We start from the raw sequence: 20,534 nt of genomic DNA, 5'->3' as shown, positions 1-20,534 counted from the left end.
AAATATATTTTAGAAATAATTTTTACATGTAGTAGTGATTTATTTTTTTTATTATTTTTCATCTTTGTATGATAATTTGTTAAAACAATCTTCAAAAAATAATTAAAAATAACTAAAAGATGTTTTAAAATATGATATTTTTATTATTTTTTATTTTTTATTATCAAATATATTTTTCTTTTTCTTTTTTTATATACTGGATAACAAAAACCATTTTTAAAACAAGAAAACAGAAAATTATTTAAAAAAACAATTACCAAACATGCATTTATGTTGAAGGTTTGAGTTTATTTACACATTGGGTTGGAAAAAATGTTGCTTTATTTTTATGAATGGATAAATGCCTGAGTAATGTTTTTGAGTATTTCAGTGATTAGGGGCCCCATTGTTTGGGTGGATACCCTAGTGTGCTCTGTGAGCTGGACTTATGTTCTTTTGTGTATGTTATTGGGTCTGCAAATAGCTGTTTTTGTAACTTTTGCTCTAGGCACTACTGGATGGAAAATGACAATTGTATGGCTACATCAATACATACTGGCAATTGTTCCATATATAATATCCCATACAATAAAACCATACATTTGAAGGATATCATACAAAAAGGTGGTAAGAAGATAAAGCATTTTCCTTCTTTGGAGTGCAACCACAGAAGCATCCAATACTAGAACTCAAACCCCTTTGTGAAAACATTTCAAACCCTATCATGATTAAAAGGGAAAACAAAAAAAAAAAAAGAAACTTCAGTCCTTATTCATGTATCATAACAAAACAGGCATGACTGTAGTTGAGGGGCCAGGGTTGGAACAACACCCATGATGAACTCACCCCACATGACCAGAGCACAATTATCAAACATTGATGATTATGCAACCAGTCATCAATTTCTAGTTTTACCTTTTTGGTGTAGATGAGAGACATGGGTTCAGAGCTAAACGTTAGAATATCACCATCCGTATATAGAGAGAGATTGGGGCTGCATCTTATCTTTGACTCTTACACCTCCAAAGCCTCTGTTTTTTCATCTGCAAGTCACAATAGTCACGTAGCTGTTTACATTTTTTGTGAAGATAGGTGATAGTTGGGCATACATATGAATTCAATGCTTGTAGGGCCAGGTCAAAGCTGATCAAATGGAGAGTCATTGTAGTCTCATGTGCCAGTCCCCTCTCAGTCACATGCATGAGACATACCGAGACTGTGTATGTTAAATGCCCACTTTTGTATGGTTTTGGGTCGAAGCGAAAATTTGGGTCTTGGAGCTCAGGAACCCGGCCCAATAATGTCGACTTTGGGTTGGTTACCAAGGCTCCAACCCAACTACAAACCAGCTCTGTTTCAGGATCAAAAAGGTCATGGGCAACCATCAGAAGCTACTATCAACTATCTGCATTGTAGGTCACAAATCACAATAACAAACACATTCCACAATCTAGTAATTAGGATCATTCATGAACACAGCTGAGCAAAACCCAAATGTCACATAAGTTTACAATTTGCCCATCTGGAAAACCAGCTCGAACAAGAGAATAATGAAGCTTAACCTGGACCACAACAATGCCCAAGCACATCTAGTCAGTAACTTTCTTGTTCTGCACTGTTCCTTTTTATCCCAGATGAAGGCCACAGTGGACACTGGATAGGCCATGGTGATTGACTGGCACTGTTACAATCTCCAGGACCTTTGAAGGTACAACATTGAAAAATAATGAGATTCAGTACTTCAATTGATAGCATGGAACCAATATTAGGATTTAATGTACTGAAATAATTTTGATGCTTACATTTCCCCGGTCACCAGGGTTTCCATTTTTTTGAACAGCCACTTTCTTTGTAAGGAGTTTATACAGATGATGATAAGCAATCTTTTGTACAAAAATGCTATGTAAATTGTGGTGGATCTTTTAAATTTCTGAGGTCCAAATGCTTTAAATCAATGCTCTCTCAGATCTCACAGTCCATTAATCATCTGGGAAACCTAGAAACCTGTTTATAAGCTTAGCAACTGCTGCAGCATCACCTGGATGGTATATGGAAGGAGAGATTCCAAGTTCATAGTTGCAATAGTTTGGTAGAGTGTTTGAGGGCGAGCACAGAATAAATGCTTCCGCTCTGCTAGTTCTTCTGCTAGCTCACTCTGATGATTGTCCATCAAATCCTCATTCACCACCACAATCAAAGGTTTTCTCAAACGCAATGTCTCAAATATGCTCCCAGACCCTGCATGACAATCAAAACCAGTTATGGAATCTCTTTCCATCTTTCAATATTAAGTTCTTCCACCTACTTTTTCTCCATTTTTGGCTGCATGAACAGTTGATCCAAATTAATAGAAGCAGTTATATTATCTTATAGCATCCAGTTCAATGAACATCAAGCTTAGAAAATTTGAATCAACTTGTTATTTTTTCTCATTAAACAAGAAAAAGTAGGGGGTGGTCTGGTTTTCCACTCCTACCTACCCCATTAGCTGGCTACTCACCCCATCACATAACTCTAATAACCCTGAGCAGCTTAAGGTGGTCGGTAGATTGTTGCCTACCCTGGTTTTAAAAACTGAAACCTATTGCAGGAGTGCATTACAATTTGCCAACAAAGCTAGAATGCAAATAGTGATTGAGAAAGCTTGAGCTGAAAGGGTGCATTTACAAATTGCATAGGGCTAGTATATAATATGTATTTTATCTCATGATGGAAGCATGACAGACTCCGGCATCTATTTGAGGGGTTTTGGGGTTCGAAGGAGTGAAGAACCAGACTCCATTTATTCAAGATTTAAACTCAACCATTTTTATTTTTATTTTTTTTGGTAGATAAAGTTTTGCCCCATTGGGACTTGAAACTAGAACCTCCCACAAACCCTCCCCATTCCTTTACCACTTGAGTCAGGCCTCAAGGGTTTAACTCAACCATTTTTTCCACCTCTGTACCAAGAAATTTTCAGAGAATGTTATGATGCATAACTGACAGACATGACAGGATCAATTGCTATGGAGCAGTCAATTAGCAACTACAGGCAATGATTGATGTGGAAAAAAATTAACGATCTAGGAGCTACAAGGAACCAGGACAATTTAGGGGATTGAGAAGGGATGGAGTTAAGATGCAGGGACAACAAAACTTGCTAGAGATCATAGTAACAAATTCAGTTTTTCAAGCAAAAGAAAGGGTTTGTTAATCTTATGTACTGGTTGAGTTGACTCAAACTGATCCCTTTATGTTGGAGAATCATGCAACAATGCTTGAGCCTACTTAGCAAGTATCAAAACAAATTATAATTTAACAATGGCAGGCTGAAACAACCAATATGATAAAATTTTCTTTTGTGTGAAAGAAGTTCAGATTCATTTTTAATAAATACAAAAATGGAAAGGATTAAAGGAATAAAGTAAAGAAAGAACTAGAAAAATCATATATTTATGTGGCAATTAGTTCTTTAAAGGATAGAAAGGTTGATAAACTGAAATATGGACTTAAGCGTAAGCCATCCCTGTGGCTCTCATTTAACTCAAAGGTTCAAATAACAGAGCTCAGTGATGAAGATCTACCAAAAAATAAGGTCAACTATGATTATAAGACGGGGAGTTGAACGAGTTGAATGAATTTTTCCATGCATTCCAATGTAAAACATTTTCAAAGAGGATGGACGCATTCTCATGGAAATGTACCTCCTTGAGTTCCCTAAAGGATTATATCCTAGTTTCAGTTTCTTGCAAAACATGTTCACATGCTGAATTAGTTCCGCATAGTTGATCTTTTAGCCCAAAAATTTGACCTAACAAATTCTTCAAAGAATTATATAGAAAACATAAGCAAGCACTATGTTTCTTTTCCTTAATCAAAATGAGATGTATAATAGGATATGGATATCCACAGTCCACTTCAAATTCCAGGGCAACAATTAACACACTTTTCCCACATGCTACTCCTGTTTTTCTTTTTAATACTAGCAAAGGGTGTTAGATAAATATGGGAGTTCCCATTACTTGAACTAATATGGTTAATGGAAGGCAGACATGTGGATTAGTACAATAATTGTTAGCATCATATTCAGGATTCATGTTGTTTGGTTAAAGTATTGTCCAAATGGAGCTTAATTGCTTAGATAATCTAATTGCTGAGCACTAACAAAACATGGCAGTAGTATAACAAAGCAAATAGCAATATTATCCAACAACAGGAAAAGAAAAATACAACAGATGCCAATCTCAGATTTTGTGACTGATCACAAAAGAAGGGTATTACCAGCATGACTGATCACAAGAGATGCTGATCTCAGATTGTCTGCAATGCTTGATGAAAAAGTGAAAAAGTCTACAACTAGTGACCCATCTTCTCCTGTAGACTGCATTGTAAAGAAATTGGTGAGAATATTGATTTTAGCAAGGGAGGGGGCAGCTTTCAAAACAAATGCTTGAGTTCTCCTGTCATAAATATCTTGCTTTAACTGGGACCAATCAGTTGAAATAAATGTCACTCCTATCTTTTAATGCCAAACAACGACTAGATATTCCATAACAATCAGAGATCACCTCATTCACCAACCATATTGATGAGGCCACAGGTTTGAAAGCTCATGGCATTGAAATGATCAGGGTTCTATTCAAACCAAAACAAAGCTTGGATAATCAAAGGTACATGCAAACAACCAAAAGAATCAACATCTCAGAAAAGTTAAAGAAGCTAAGTTGGCTCCTTCTAGGCTCCACATCCACTTGTTTAATTGCAAGAGAAGAAAAACGAAAATTTTTGGGGTAACCTTTTCATTTCTCTTTAAGGTTAAGGTTAAACAAGGTAGGAGCCACATTCTTTTTCTTTAATTGCTATTATTATTATTATTATTATTATTATTATTATTATTATTATTATCATCATTATGATGATCATTATTATCATTATCATTATTATTATTATTATCATTATTATTATTATTATCATTATCATCATTATTATCATTATCATTATTATCACTATCATTATCATTATTATTAAATGCAAAGAAAATAGTAGTCAAAGAAGACCTTAGACAACTAATAAGTTTGAAAGCCCAAGTTACGAGACAAGCACAGCAAGAACATACAAGCCCAACTAAAAAGTTTGAAAAACTTACACCCAGCCGGTAGCCTTTAAGTTATTTCCAAGATCATTTAGCCAAAGCTCTGAATTTCATTGCCAAGCACAAGTTCAGTAATCACTTAATACCATTGCTGAATCTATCGAATTTCAAGTTTGAGTTCTAAACATAATGCCCATGGTACAGGGATACCATCCTCCTAGAGTTTGTAAATAATAATGAAATTTCGTACTTTGACAATTTCTTGCATATCCAAGCGGTTACTTAGGTAGCTTTTCTAATGATAGGAGTCATTAATAACCTCCAGGTCAATATTCCTAGCATGATTTCTTCATAAAACTCCAAAAACATACTTCTCCTACGTCAGTTTCTCAGTTTATTTTTCTTTTTTAAAACAAGTCAGTTTCTCAGTTTATTTTACAATTTTTAAAACATCTTCGTTAACCAACTAGCCGAACTTAAAACCAGAAATAACCTTTCAGACATGCCTAACATTACAATTCATTGAGTTCACATTTAAAGCACCAAAATCAAGCAACTTCACACCACAATTTTTAATTTTACCTTTTCTCTATTTGGAATCATTACTTTATAGTTAATAAGAATGAAACAAATGAATCATAAAACAAAAAAGAAAGAGCAATGAAACCAAAGTCCAAAATACCTTTGTGGGGATGTAGGATCCGCGGCCCATTTGAATGAGAAGGTGGGTATATCCTCTTGCAAACAACTCTCTTTTAAATTCATGAGTGTCTACTGCTTTAACAAGAGCATCAAAACAAGTGGTTCCCACAGTCACAAAAACTGTCCTCACTGGCTTTATATAATCATCTGTATCTCCCATTTATTGTGTATGCTTATGGCTATCAGAAGCAACATCAGATGTCTAATAAGATAAAGCAAATCTAAGGAATCAAACATTTAACAAAGGAGATGAATGACATAGATCAAAAAGAACCAATATCAGAAACCACAAAAATTACTACAGAGAAAGTAATTCAATAAACCAATGACAAAAAAAATAAATAAATAAATAAATTTGAATTTCAAACGCTAAAGTCATGTTTGGCAACTGTTTTCGAAAATAGTTTTTGTTCTTTTGTTCTTCAAAACAAAAAAAAATGGGAAAACAAACATTTGGCAACCAAAAAACAAAAAACAGTTTTCGGTTCTTAAAAATAGAAAATATGATGTTTTCAAAGAACATTTTTTACTTGTTTTCACTTATTTTCTAGGAGTTGTTTTATAAAATGATTATACAAATATGGAGAATGATTAAATATAAAATACTACATATAAAAATTATTTTTAAAACATATTTAAAAACAAGTTTAAAACATTTCAAGTTCTCAACAAACATCTTTTCTATAAAACATCATAGAATAGTTTTTCAAAACTGTTCTTACAAACTGTTTTTTTCGTAATTATTTTCAAAAATAATTACAAACAAGTCCTAATACTTGCATCCCTGCTTTCTTAGCATCAATGACTAATACATCTTTAAAAAAAAATGGATTTAACACTCCTCTCATGAATATATACACAATTTAAAATACATAGATGAGGTAGCAATTGGAAACACACCCATTTTTTTCTGTTCTTACAAACAAGAAACAAGTCTTCTTTTCCCATTCCCAAATTTTTCAAAAGCATGGAACAAATTTTACAACACTAACTCTCCCTTGCTAATATATACATAGGTTGGTAAGCACAGAACAGGAAATAAAGGAAAAAAAATTATACATCACACATTAATCCTTCAAAAAGCATAAATAGCAATAATCTCAAATCATGTATCTTTCTCCTAAGACCGCCATATATATAAAATTTGGATAAAACCATCCCACAGAGGAAAACAAACATATTTTTTAAGAATGTATCAGGAAATCTATGGGCTCAATTGCTAAGCTTTTTGACATTTCTTAGAATCTCAAAAATAACAAGCACTAAGCTTCAGCCCAATGTAAGTGGATATTCAATTTCATAAGTAAAAACAAACAACCCCAAAGCAAACAAAACAGTTTTCCCTGAAACATAATATCATAAGCCACCAAAATTTTCCCATCTTCTTCCCCAATTCTCAGGGCACTTTGGCATCATCCACAACCTGAAACAATACAATGCATCTCACAGACTTTATCAATTTCCCCAACCTCCTCACTCAACCCACCTCCAAAAATCACCCCAATTAATGAAATTTTGATGAACCAAGCTGTTCCAATCCAGAATCAGGCACTTTCTCAGTACTCATCTCAACCACCTCCCAGGAACAAGTCCTCCCGACCCAATCTACACAACCACTTTGCCAACAGCGTGAATTATCCGGCTGATATCACCGGCGGAACAGCCTTGATCCAAAAACAAAACAGCCTATTTCAACGGTCAAATTTTGCCAAGAAAAAACATCTATTTGTTAATTTTTAACCCGATTTAGCTTCAACATGGGAAGCGGGGGCAAAACATTTTTACCATTTTCCGAGAAAAAATTATCTCTGCAACCAAACAAAAGTTTCCAATAAACAAACCAAGAGGAGGAGTTGGAGATGAAGACCGGCTTACCTAATGGTGGGTTGAAAGAGAATCTGTGTAAGGGTTCTGCAGACCAATTGGCAACTGCCACTCAAGTTCTTCACTTCAACCCAATTTAACAACGATTCAGTGTGATTTTGTTCTATTAATTTGGTTTAGATTGAAGTCAAATCGTATATTTTTTTGCTTTTCTCTTTGTTATCAAATTCAAATAATCAACATTAATACAAATAATAATAATAATAATAATATTAACGTGTGATAGTGTTGCAATTGGCCATAAAAATAAAAAATAAAAATAAAAATAAATTGTGAAAGTTATTTAAGAAAAACATTTTTAAAGATTTAGAGAAATGTTTCACAAAATTAAAAGAATTTAGTAATTTACTTTTAAAAACATGTAAAATATCACTTTTTAAAAAGGTTTTTTTGTCTTGAGAAAATAAATTTCCGATAATTCTATTTTAATTTTTAAAATTTTTGCAATTGAAACATATGGGTGAGATCAAATCCTCCTCAATTGAAATAAAACTCAAGTACTAACTCAGATTTGGTTCATGAGAAAATAAAATTATTATATCAGGTTTGGTAAATTTGATTTTGATTATAAATTTGATATTTTAATTTTTAAGAATGTTAATAAAAAATAATTTTCAAAGAGAAAGTCAATAAAATATGTCAAGTTAGACAGATATCATAAAGATATAGATGGAGGGTTGGGTTTGGGATGCGTCAACCTCATCTCAATCTTGTCCTATATATTTAAAATAATTCTCATCTTATTAAAAAAATTGAATGGGTGGGACGAAGTGGGTCGGGTACGTGAATTTCTCATATTTGTCTTACCTTGCCCATTTATTTATTTTTATTTTTTTTGAGAATTTTTTCATTTTTTTAACTACATTCAAATAAATATATTTTATAAATAATTAAAATATTATAATTTTTTATAACTTATATTATTGAAAAGTATTTTTATTATTAATAATATTATATATTAAAAATAAGAAAATTAAATTAAATTAAATTAATTTTACATGAAATCGGGATAAGATGAGGTGAGACAATGTAATATGCGAACTCGTCCTGAATTTTAAAAAAAGCTTCACACTTGTCTCTAACTCATTTATTTAAATTTTAAACTCGTCCCATTAGTAATAAGTACCAAAAAAACGTCATTATCATCCCTATTTCAAAAATAGGTATTTAAAGTTAACTTTTCTACAATATCTTTTAAATATTATTGTTGTGTTATATTATAGTACATTATATTTTTATTTAAACACTTAAAATCATCCAAGTGTCTAAATCAACTTTATTATTTTATAACTTCCATGATAAAGTTTTCTAAATGAAAACCACATTTTAGTACTACTCATGATTTAAAATGTTTTCTAATGATGCAAAAATTTCAAAACTATAGAGATCAACTTTTTGCATTTTTTTAAAATATTTTTTTAAAAAAAAATGAAATTGATTTTTTAAGGATAACAACTCATGTTTTTTTACACATGTTATATCTTTAAAAAGAGTTTTTCAATCTTAAATATTTTATGTTTAATCAAACAATTGACCGATTGATACACAAGGTCAACTAATTGGAAAGAATTTTTTTTATAAAGAGTGGCAAAGGGTACAAATCTAGCCTTCAATAAAAATAAATAAATTAATAACCATTAAAATTGAAATTATTTTCATTTCATTTATTTTATTAGCTCCTTTTTTTAAAATAATTTATAAAAATTGTCCTTTCAATATAAGTCTCTAAGGTGCTACTAGTAATTTTTATTTTTTTTTTAAAAAAACAAAAAAAAAATCCAACAATACCCAATTATCTAAAGTAATAATAAATGAAAGTAATATTATCATATCTTTAATTGGTTTATAATATTGAATGTTAATTAAATAATTGATTGTGTACAATGACTGTTGAGATTTAATGATTTATATTTCATCCAATCATCCAATTGAAAATAAACAATTAAAATAAAAACTTTTGTTACTATAAATAAATTTACATGAAGTCAATTGAAATAAAAAATATGAAAAAATAAATAAAAATACTTGTGAAAACTTTAGAGTTCAGTGTAATAATGTGATTTAAAAAAAAAAATTTTAAAAAATAAAAAACAGAAAACTGTTTTTAAAGTTTTCTAATACTATTTGGTTGTTATTCTCTAAAAGCAATTTTTAAAAATAAAGTGAAATAGATAACAATTTTTAGAAAATAAGTAGGAATTGTTTTCACCGATCTTTTTTTTCTTTTAAAAAAAAACATGGATATGATTGACCATATTTTCTAAAACTTATTTTTAAAAACTATTTTTTATTGAAAACAATATTTAAAAACACGTTTAAGAAAACATGTCCAAATAAGCCCATATATTTGAAGGCATAACAGATAATTAAAAATAAAAATCCCTAAATATTGAAAATTTATTATTATTATTTAAAAAAAAAAAAAGCCTACCTCTATCTACTTGTCAAGACTATTTAAAAAATGGATCAAATTATCTCAAAATCACTTTTAACAAGCATATTAGTTGTAATGAGGGTCTAAAATCAATTCCAATAATTATTAAAATTGGTTTTTTTTTTTTTTTTTTAAACAAGAAATATCAAGTGATATCCATAACAAAAGAGAATTCACAACCCAATTGAAGGGGATTCTTCCTCACCCTTAATTGGGGTGATTATCATATGAGTGGATTGTGATTCCCCATCCACTAGAGGGAAATTTTTTGCCTTTTCTTATAAATTAAGAAAGGCAAAAAATATAAAATAATAATAACAATAATAATAATAATAATCTTAAAAATTTTCAAGAATTTTAAGACTATAATAATTATTCAAATTGGTTTTTTCTTAAAAATTGAATATTAAATGGGACCCATAAACATCCAAGATGATTTTCATTTTAGTGGATGATGATGATTCACAACTCAATTGAAGGAGGATGCTTCCTTCCCCTTAACTTACACCCCCCTCCTTTGTATTTTTTTCTCATCCATTTTTAAAGCCAAAATAGCTAATAATTATTAAAGTTGATATTTTTTTTTTCACAAATAAAATAGCATATGAGACAATAAAATCATGTGGGATGATAGGCTAGGTTTTGGAAAATGTCAAGAAAAAAAAAGTAAAAAAATAAAAATAAAAGATGAAAAAATATAAAAAAATAAATTTAAATTTAATAAATCATTTTTATGGGTTTTTTTAACTCGTTTAACTTATTTTAATTTTTTTCGTGTAAAAATTAAATAAATAAAAATATATAAACATTTTTTTTATTTTTGAGTACTTGTTTGAAAAATAAAAAATAAATTACTATTTTTTTCTTTAATATTTTCTTCAAACAAAGTATATGATAAATTGAATGAGATTTTCAATTCAAGTAGGAGTTATAAAATCCCAAAAAGATAGTCCATTTCTCACATATATATATATATATCTTTTAATCAATTTTCATGACTTTTTAAAACTAAAAAAAAATCACATAATAATAATAATAAAAAAATTATAAATCTCTGTAAAAATAAAAACCATTTTTACAAGTATCATTCTATTTCTTTTTATATTAATTAAATTATGAATACATACAGAGTGAAAATAAAAAAGAACACAAGATTTTTAACATGATTTGGTGATCAATATGATCCTTACGTAACGGAGTGCACCAACACTCAATAATCCACTAATTAAAGGAAAATAAAAAGTGTAATGGTGAAACTCTTAGAAAACAAACTGCAATCTTTGAAAAAAACAAAATCCTAAAACAAAAATATTAAAATATATAATAAGAATAAATTTGTTAATCATATTATATATATATAAATTCTCTATGAAAACACTTTTGATGCACAATAAAACTAATTCACACTTCATAATCCAATACTTTAATATCACAGTTGATGTTATCTTTAAAAAATATAAATTAAACGCGTTTATATAATAACATGCTATTTTTTAATGAGACATATAGTTTTTTTTAGCAACCCAATAATTATCTATGACAGGGTGGTAAAAAATAATTGTATAATTAATATTTTTTTATACAAAATTTAAATTTAAATTGCTTGTCTATTTATATACAAAATGGGATGAAAAATATGCAATTAACGGTAAAAAAACATAACAACAAAAGACAGTAAAATAAAATATAAATAACCCAAATTTAAAAAGATTATCAAGATTTAAGTATTAATTAAGACAAAAATAAAAAAAGACATGAATTATTATTATATTCCTAGACGTTAAAGATGGTTATAGGATAAAAGATAAACACTGTTATATCAGTTACATTTAAACGTTAAAAATAATAATAGTACCGTTAAAATACCGTTATGAAATAAACCAAAAAAAAACTATGAATTAATAAAATTTATCATCATTTTTGCTAAGGTTTAGATTTTTTTTTTTTTTTTTTTTAAGAATGAAATATAATTTTTTATTTTTTATTTTTTTATGAGAAAAATGAAGAAGTGGTTCCTTCAGACAGAAGTATATAAATAAGATTTTGAAAAGGCAATTCAACGGTGGAATAGAGAAAACCCATATGGAGAGTTGGTCAAGGCTCTGCTACTCTGAGATGCTCTACAAATTGAATTCCCATTTCTCCTTCAATTTCATCTTTTGCAGGCGCCTTCAATTCAATTCTGTCTCCAGATTCTCTCTTTCTGGATTTTCTCTGCAATTTTCTATCTAGATTTCTCGAAATCAGAGGAAGAATTATGGGTATTTCATTGAGTAAATTCAGAAGGCATCGCCACCATCGCCGCCACAACCGACACCAAGCACAGCCACAGGAACGGCTGCAGCAGCCAATTGCTGCTGCGTCTTCTTCTTCTCTTGAAACCCCACCTCTGCAGCCAACTCCGCCACCTTGTCTTCCGTCAACATCGCAACCAACTCCGTCACCTTGTCTTCCATCACCATCGCCATCAACTCCGTCAGCTTCTCTTCCACCGCCATCACCACCTACTCCGCCTTCCCTTCCCCCGCCGTCGCCGCCAACGCCGCCACCGTTTCTTCCATCGCCATCATCAACTCCTCCACCACCGCGTCCATCGTCTCAGCCGTCGTTTGTTTTTGCGGCGAATGCGCCTTTCCCATCGACTACACAAGGGCCTTATGCGGGTTTGCCTTCTCCTTCGGCTCCAGCGCAGCTTTCTTCGAATTATGGTTCGCCCATGACGATGGATGGATTCGGTTTCTCTCAATTTCCGGCCAATTTTAATCGTGGTTATTCCGGGTGGGGCGGGTATGTCCCGACACCGCCGCCGCTGCCGTCGCCATCGCCACCGCCATACGTGGATCACATGAGTGCCAGGAAGATCAAGAATGATGTGAATGTTCACAAGGATACTATAAGGGTTGATTGGGATGAGAAGAATTTGGACTCCCATTTGGTTTCTTTCACTTTTGATGCTCTGGTCGACGGCAGGTATATGGGCTTTTTATTTTTAATTGCATTTTGCTTTTTGATTTTGATGTACTGTTGATACATTTTCTAGGCTGCCAAACTGACTGTTATCTAAGTTTTCTGTTGGCCTTTATGCTTTGCTTGGTAGTATATACGTGGGCTTTTACTTTAATAGCTGTTTGGCTGTTGTTTACCCTTGTTGTCTTTCTAATTTTGATTTTCTTTTGATACAATTTCTCAATAACCAAACATTCTGTTGTTTAAACTTTCTTTTACTTTTGCTGCTATGGTTGGTGGTAGCCCCACAAGTTTGTATTTTTGGCTTCTATTTATTTACTATTTATGCTTTTTCTTTCTTGATATTTTGGTCTTTATTTTGCATTCGTAGTTGTATGGATTCATCAATCGGTACTGTTAATTCGTGTTTCTTAGTGTCATTTTTTAATTTGAATTGCTAAGTGACAACGAATCCTAGGCTTTAGTTTAGGGGGTTAAATATCTAGAATCAACAACAAAGACTCAATCAGATGATCAATGAAAATATCTCATTTGAAGGGCTACATATTATCTATTTCCATTGTGATTGATCATTCCTCTTCATCCCCTTCATGGAAATTTCATTTTTGTTAAAAGTTACCCTACCAGGAGATTGATGATCCAAAAGTCTCGCACTTTCTCTGAACAATCCTTAGAAAGAGAGAGTCATGTCCTGAAAGTCTCACACTTTCTCTGAACTATCTTTAGAAAGAGAGAGTCACTTCCCTGGTTTTCTCCAACTTGTTCTCCTCAAGTTCTATTTATTTAATTATTTTTTCTAGCCCTTTTCCTTTTCCCTCATGCTAATTTTATTTAAAACTTTCAACAAGTCAAGTCATTTGCTGAGATGCTGCCTAATAAAAGGGGTTAATACTAATGACTTGTTACAAATCAAGATATCTTTTAAAACACTGTCTCGAGCACTGCATCCATTGCCCAGGCAGTGGTGGACAACATATTACATTGTTTTTCATTGCCTTGCTGTCATGCTATTATAATACAGGTCATTTTGGTTGGTGTGTGTTTTTCTTGGGTTCCACCTGGAGTAGATTATATGATGAGTATGGACTTTAAAGGTCTTGGCAAGAGCTCCAGGAGGAAAATGACCCAGATGTTGATTGGGAGGCTTGGGTAGTTGGGATTGGGGTGTTTCTAGAGATCATTTTGGGCAATGTAGTTAAAGCTTTTCCAAGATAGCTAGTCCTGGGTTAGCCATTGAGGCTAATACCTTTGCTCCATTAGAACGGTTGATAGGGGAGACATCTTTAGGCAGCACTAATATTCATGTCGAAAGGGATTCAACTATTGTTCTCTCATGAGTTTCTTAGGGTATGGGAGGGCCTTGAAGCTGAATCACATAACATGGGAAGTTTTAGTTTTCTTGACTATGTGCTCCCCTCAAATTTGAGAAAATCTTATTCCCATGGCGAACTTGGTTGTTTTTTCCCCATCCTTAGGAAATGAAGATAAAATGAAGGTAAATTACCAAGATTACAATTTCTATAATAGAAATAAAATTTTAGGGGAATTTGAAATTCTCAACTTCAATCAAATGTTAGAAACTATGATTTTCATTACCAAGTTTAGATGTTGACGAACCAAAAACACCTTAATATGGTTTATAGATATCTTAATTAGGAGATGGATATCTTATTTCCGAGTATAAAATTATAATGTTTGAGTAGACATAACTTGGAAAGTTTTAATTTCCCAGGACATTAGATCCCTTCAAATTTGGAAAAATCTCATACTCGTGTTGAAAGTAGTATTTTGTTATTACCATCCGTAGGAAATTTTTATTTCTTTCTTTATTTATAGATCCAATTTTTATAAATCTTACTTAAAAGAGTAGTTATGTAAATTTACATTAATCCTTGGATAGTTTCCAAGGTTACTAAATTCAATAGTAGAAACTAAATTTGGCAGGAATTTCAAATACCTAATTTTAACCAAATGTTACAAGAGAAATATTATATTTATTACATTCCAGGAATTTATTTTGGACAATATGATTTCCATTCCCAAGTTTAGATGCTGGTGAACCAAACACATCCTAACACATTCTTGGTTCTTCCAGGGTATTGCTTTTGTTTTATTTCCTTTTTCTCCCATTTTTTTAATTATTCAGGTTAATCTGACTTGAACTATAACTCATCCATTCTTGTATGCTTTTGTTTATCAATGGAACTTTTGATTCTTATAAAAACCACCAATTCAGAAAACTCATATTACAACTTTTCTCTGATTGGAGTTGGATTTCTAAGTTGGTCAGAGTTCTTGGTGTTCCACCTAGGGATCATATCTTCTGTTGAAAAATTTTGTTCATGGGTGCTTACACTTTAGAAGTGATAACAATTGATCAAACATCCTCCAATCATTCTGCTTTCCCCAATGAGGCTTTGAAGAAATTTCTTGTGTTGCTGAATTAGACTATATTTATTAAGTAGTAGCAGTGCGGTTAGAATGATGCCCAGTGCACAATTCTAGGTAGAAATAATATCTGAAGCTTTGCCTTCCAATATTATTGATTTCATGAAGTTTAAATGCCTTTTAACTCAACTGCTCATGGAAGTTGTTGGAAGTTCTTCTGATACCCTAAAAAAATGGAAATCCTGTTCTAGTAGATATAGAAAACTTTTGCACTTTGGAAATGCAAATGATGTTGTTTTGATTTCATCTTTATGTCTTTAGAAGGAATTAATTGAGAGACAGCAATAGAATCGTTGTTTATTGATTCTTCATTTGTGTTTCTCACTTCAGCAATCGTTGATTGTCGAAGGTAACTCTGCTGATGTTAGTTGTTCAGTGAAATGGTCATAGTAATTCAGTATCTAGCAAACCGAAATGATTGTGTGATGTTTCCTTAAAGTAATGACTAGAGTTTCATCATCTGGTCAGCAGTTGTTGATGGTAGACAGCGATTCTGTCAATGTTATTTGTAGGGTGAAGCAAGAAAAGTAACTCATAATTTACTAAACCTAAATGATTGTGTGTGATGTTTCCTTAAATTAACGACTAGGTCCTAGTGAATCATAATGGATTCATTCAGCAATATTGCCACTGGTAACAAGTGAAGGACAATGAAGGAACAGTAGGCCAAATCTTACTCTCCCTATAGGCAACAAATCTCTTGAGGCTAATAGCTTTATAAAGTTTCTTCAGCTGAAGCTAATAGCCACTGGAAAACTATGACTTTAGCAGGAGCTTTAGACAACTACTTCAGGAAAAAAGATTCAGGCTGTCCTTGAAAAGGAAAAATGAAGGATTTTTGAAGAAAATGAATCTGTCCCATCCAAGGACTAATATCTCTTGTTTGGGGAACAAGAGGGAAGCCAAATCAATAATTTTACTATTACTGAGGTTTCATGCAAAAGAGAATCACTGGAAAAAAAATACTACAAAAAAGTGTAGAAGTTGCTACTTGCTGCTCCTCAAATGAGCATAAAGCTAAAGGTAGGAAGAGTAAAAAAGATCTCTTTGTCAAAAGTCCTCCCATATTGTCATCTTAGATCTTTGCTATTACTGAATCTAACAATAGGAAGAAAGGGTTGAAACCACTGGTGTTAAGGAGTGCAAAGATGGAGATCTTATCATGCTGAGATTCCTTACTTGAAGGAAGACGAAAATTTATTAGAGAAAAGATATAGGAGAAGAAAATCTATTGAAGAAAAGGGGAGAAAATAAATGGAGAGGAGTCCAACAAAAAGGTGTCAGAATGAGAAGACTCTCTTGGGAGGGAAAAGCATGGGTATCTCCAAGAACTATATATCCAAATTCAAAGCATTCCTCTGGACTAAAATGTTCTCCATGTTCTAAAGAATTTGAGAACTCAAGGAGACAAGATAAAATTCTAGATTTTTTTTCCTGGAACATAGATGTTAATCAAGAACGGTTCGATAGGTTTGGAACTAGAGTTTGGTAAGTTTTTTAAGGGATCTATTGAATTAAGATAGGTTAGCTTTCCAGAGTCTTTATAATATACCTTCCTGTAGTGTGATGAGAAGCTTATTGGTTTTCTTTGCTTTATAATGGCTATGAATTCAAGAAATTTTTATAATATTTAAAACTGATTGGTTAAGCAATTGTTGGAATTTAGATTTTTCCAGTACTCTATTGGGTGCTGCTGGTATGAATTTTTCTCCATTTTTTTTTTTGGGAAATTTGGTCTGATATTTTTATTCTAAATTTACTGTGTTGTCTGGCTAAATATAAATCTTTTGGGTGGGTGATATGTTCCATTGGCTAGTTGATATTTTCTTTCATGCTATGCTATTAATTATCTTATGAAGGAATTGTGAAAAATCACAATTATGATAGTTATTAATTACTTGTCTGTGGGATCATTGGATGTTGACTAAGGTTTAGTTCTTTATCTCCCACCTTCTTATGGTTGGGTGAGCAAGCTCTTAGTGCACTTTGAGTACTGGATTTTAACTAGCTCATTTGTTTATGGTTTGATCATGCTAGTGCACTTGAATGCTTGACTTGCTCATTTGTTTATATGTTGGTCATACTGATTTATTTTATTTTTTGTTGTGACCTTTTTGTGAATAGACAGGAGAGTAATTTTGGCATCTCATTAGTACTATATTACTTAACGGTTTCCTTTTCTTTGTTTTCCCTTTTCCTTGATACAGCATCACCATTTTTTACTTTGCCAAGGAAGGAAATAATTGTTCCTTCACTCCTTTATATCCCGAGATATACATGCCGATTAGAATTCCATTCCAAAATGGGTTGGGTCAAAAGTTCTGTCAGCGCTCAGGAACTGGCATTGACCTGGGCTTCTTTGCCCTAGATGACTTATCAAGGCCATCACAGAACGAAGAGGTGTTCCCACTGGTTATCTATGCAGAATCAAGTCTGCCATCACTTCCGCCAATGCATGAGCAGCTTGGTCAGCCTCCGCCTATCGCTCCTTCCCGTGCACAGATTACTCAAGCTGTGCTGGAGAAGAATAATGAGGGCCATTTCCAAGTGAAAGTCATCAAGCAGATCTTGTGGGTCGATGGAGTTCGCTATGAGCTACGTGAGCTCTATGGCATTGAAAATTCTGATGAAAGGGGTATTGGCAACAATGACACAGGGAAAGAATGTGTTATTTGCATGACGGAGCCAAATGATACTGTTGTTCTACCTTGTCGTCATGTGGTGAGAGCTTCAATTTTCAGCCTATCTATCTGTTTATTTATTGCTTTCGTAGATGAAATCCAAGGTAACTAATTGAAGGCATTGTTTTAAAAACCAGTTTTCACTCATGATTTGGTTTGATCTTGATCAGTCAGTGGTATTGTATGTGTGTTGATTCTGTCACATTAGGTTGACTCTTTACATTTTCAATGAGGAATTGAGGAACAATGCTGACCTATGTGTTAGACTCATCAATTGGTCCTAGTTCTCTTGGTTTGTACATCAGATTTGACACTTAACCAGCTGGGTAATTCTATGAAAGTTTAGGAAAGTACTTGTAGTTCTTGTTTTTTAAAATGGTGAAATTTCATTAAGGTGTCTAGTTGGCCTTTCAATCCACAGGGTTGGTGTGGTGTTCAAAACATCTGACTGTAGGAATTTTCACATACTAGCTGATGCAAAGACTCCTATTGGAAGACTTTTTTAGGCATTAAATGAACCTGATTGGATTTTGTTATTCCTACTAACTAGTCACAATTTTATGGAAGGTCGAAATATTTGCTATGTCAAGTGACAAATGTTTCAAGAAAATCTTGTGTTGTCATGATTAATACTCTTGACCCAGAAGTCATTTCCTGGAAGAAAGCCCATAATATAACATCACTTGAATGGCTATATCTGTTGTGGTACATGCATTCTCTACAGTGGAAAAATGTGGTGGAGACTGGAGACAATTTCCACTTGAACTCTTGGTTAAAAGAGGAAAAACAAAAGAATCCAACTTGAATTTCTTAGAAGAATTTCCATCTAGCAGAACACAAAATATGATGTAGTCTGGGAAAAGTATCCTATAGAACTGATATCATTTGCCAACTGCAGGTTTAAATTTAGATTGTGTAATGAGGTAATTTGATTAACATTTATTGGTGATGAAATGATATCAAGTGCAAGAAGGAAAATCTATGGGATAACAGAAATAGAATATCCCAGGAATGTTTAACCAAAAGGTTGTAGGAACTATTTGGGTGATACTTTGTTCTGTTATTGTTTGTGCCGACTTTTCTCTCTGTGCATGTGTCTCTGTTTGCTCTCAAGTTGAACCTGGGTTTGCATTTTCAGTGTTTATGCAGTGAATGTGCAAAGCAGCTAAGGCTTCAGTCAAATAAGTGTCCCGTATGTCGCCACCCCATCCAGGAACTCATAGTGATTGTCCATAAAGGTAACAATTGAAACACCTTTTTTTTCGTGGTGATTCCCCATATGAATGTAGCATTTTGTCCGGAAAATAAGCAATTCATTGCCTTACATATATTCTCTCTGTTCCCAGAACAATCCTAATCCGATAACTCAGCAGGATGACTGCTGCCCTTGCAAAAGATTTCACCAGACTCTTAGGTGGGATCAATCACATGGCTTCAAAACCACAGTTCATATGCGGGAGATGCTATGATCGCATGTGAGAGCTTGTTTATAGGGGGTAAAACTTTTTTTTTCCTGTGTTTAATTTTTCATTACAGTCAAGAAATATGACATTTTCATTGGTTGAGTTTACATATCTTGATGAAGGAGAAAGAAGTACAAAAATTTCTTTTGGAATATACCAAATTCTACAGAGGAAGAGTTGAATTGTTGTGTTGAAAGAGCAGCATTGTATTAGTGAAGGAATTTTACCCTTGGAGAAGAGTTGTAATAAAGCTGACAGTATCTGCTTGTGTAGCATTCTCTGTCTCCCTCTCTCTCATATAAAACAAAACTTATGTATATAGGATGAAAGGAAGAGAATATGTGCTGTAGAAGTTAGCATGAGATGGACAAAGTATATATCTTGGAATCTGTGAAAGTTTGGAAGTAGACTGTGTGTTAAGAGAATAGAGACCAAAAGCAAGGTCTTTGATCAGATCCCCACCACCCTTACTGTTGAAGATTTGGATCTTCCTGGGTTTTTTTCTTTGAGGCTCCACCACACTACATAATCATTATATACCAAAAAGCACAACCAATTAGGATACACCACCTGTATATTTAGGTCTTATTGCTTTGTAACAAGTTCTGCTCTATTATTCTATTCCTTGATTCTATTAGTTGTACTTGATCTCATTCTTTTATAGTTTAATCTTATGTTTTGTATTTTTAATTTCATTCAATGACCTAAATCTTATTATGCACTTTTAATAACCTGATTACATATTTAAAAACATTTTTATTTAAAACACTTTAAATAAAAACACTATCGACGCACTCCCGATCGGATCATCTCCCGGAACCTCTTTAGCAGATGAGACTCACATTTTGGCTAATTACTCTAATCTCTATTTTAGTCCTCTCTAAGATTTCTCTTCAAAATCT

General features: G+C 32.4%; 2 protein-coding genes across 2 annotated transcripts; one reads left to right on the top strand and one right to left on the bottom strand.

The window, feature by feature from the left end:
• Window positions 1–1,695: 1,695 nt before the first annotated feature.
• Window positions 1,696–7,796, bottom strand: LOC100264877 (uncharacterized). Its single transcript, XM_003633589.4, is given in 5 exon segments — window positions 1,696–2,021; window positions 2,024–2,217; window positions 4,243–4,342; window positions 5,736–5,934; window positions 7,631–7,796. Coding segments are annotated over 4 exon segments (537 nt in total). The 5' UTR covers window positions 5,916–5,934; window positions 7,631–7,796; the 3' UTR covers window positions 1,696–1,958.
• A 4,318-nt stretch (window positions 7,797–12,114) lies between these two features.
• Window positions 12,115–20,269, top strand: LOC100852866 (probable E3 ubiquitin-protein ligase LUL3). Its single transcript, XM_010661526.3, has 4 exons — window positions 12,115–13,043; window positions 17,696–18,209; window positions 19,308–19,407; window positions 19,516–20,269. The coding sequence occupies exons 1-4, from the start codon at window positions 12,331–12,333 to the stop codon at window positions 19,524–19,526; spliced, it is 1,338 nt and encodes a 445-aa protein (XP_010659828.1). The 5' UTR covers window positions 12,115–12,330; the 3' UTR covers window positions 19,527–20,269.
• The last annotated feature ends 265 nt before the right edge of the window (window positions 20,270–20,534 follow it).

This window comes from Vitis vinifera, chromosome 14 (assembly GCF_030704535.1).
Source record: "Vitis vinifera cultivar Pinot Noir 40024 chromosome 14, ASM3070453v1".
Taxonomy (NCBI): domain Eukaryota; kingdom Viridiplantae; phylum Streptophyta; class Magnoliopsida; order Vitales; family Vitaceae; genus Vitis; species Vitis vinifera.
This window is presented reverse-complemented; position numbering and strand designations above follow the sequence as displayed.

Excerpts from the sequence above, each read along its gene's own strand:
- LOC100852866 (XM_010661526.3), top strand. The coding sequence starts at position 12,331 with ATGGGTATTTCATTGAGTAAATTCAGAAGGCATCGCCACCATCGCCGC. Across the intron at positions 13,044-17,695 it reads GATGCTCTGGTCGACGGCAG|CATCACCATTTTTTACTTTG; the intron begins GTATATGGGCTT and ends TCCTTGATACAG. Across the intron at positions 18,210-19,307 it reads TTCTACCTTGTCGTCATGTG|TGTTTATGCAGTGAATGTGC; the intron begins GTGAGAGCTTCA and ends TTGCATTTTCAG.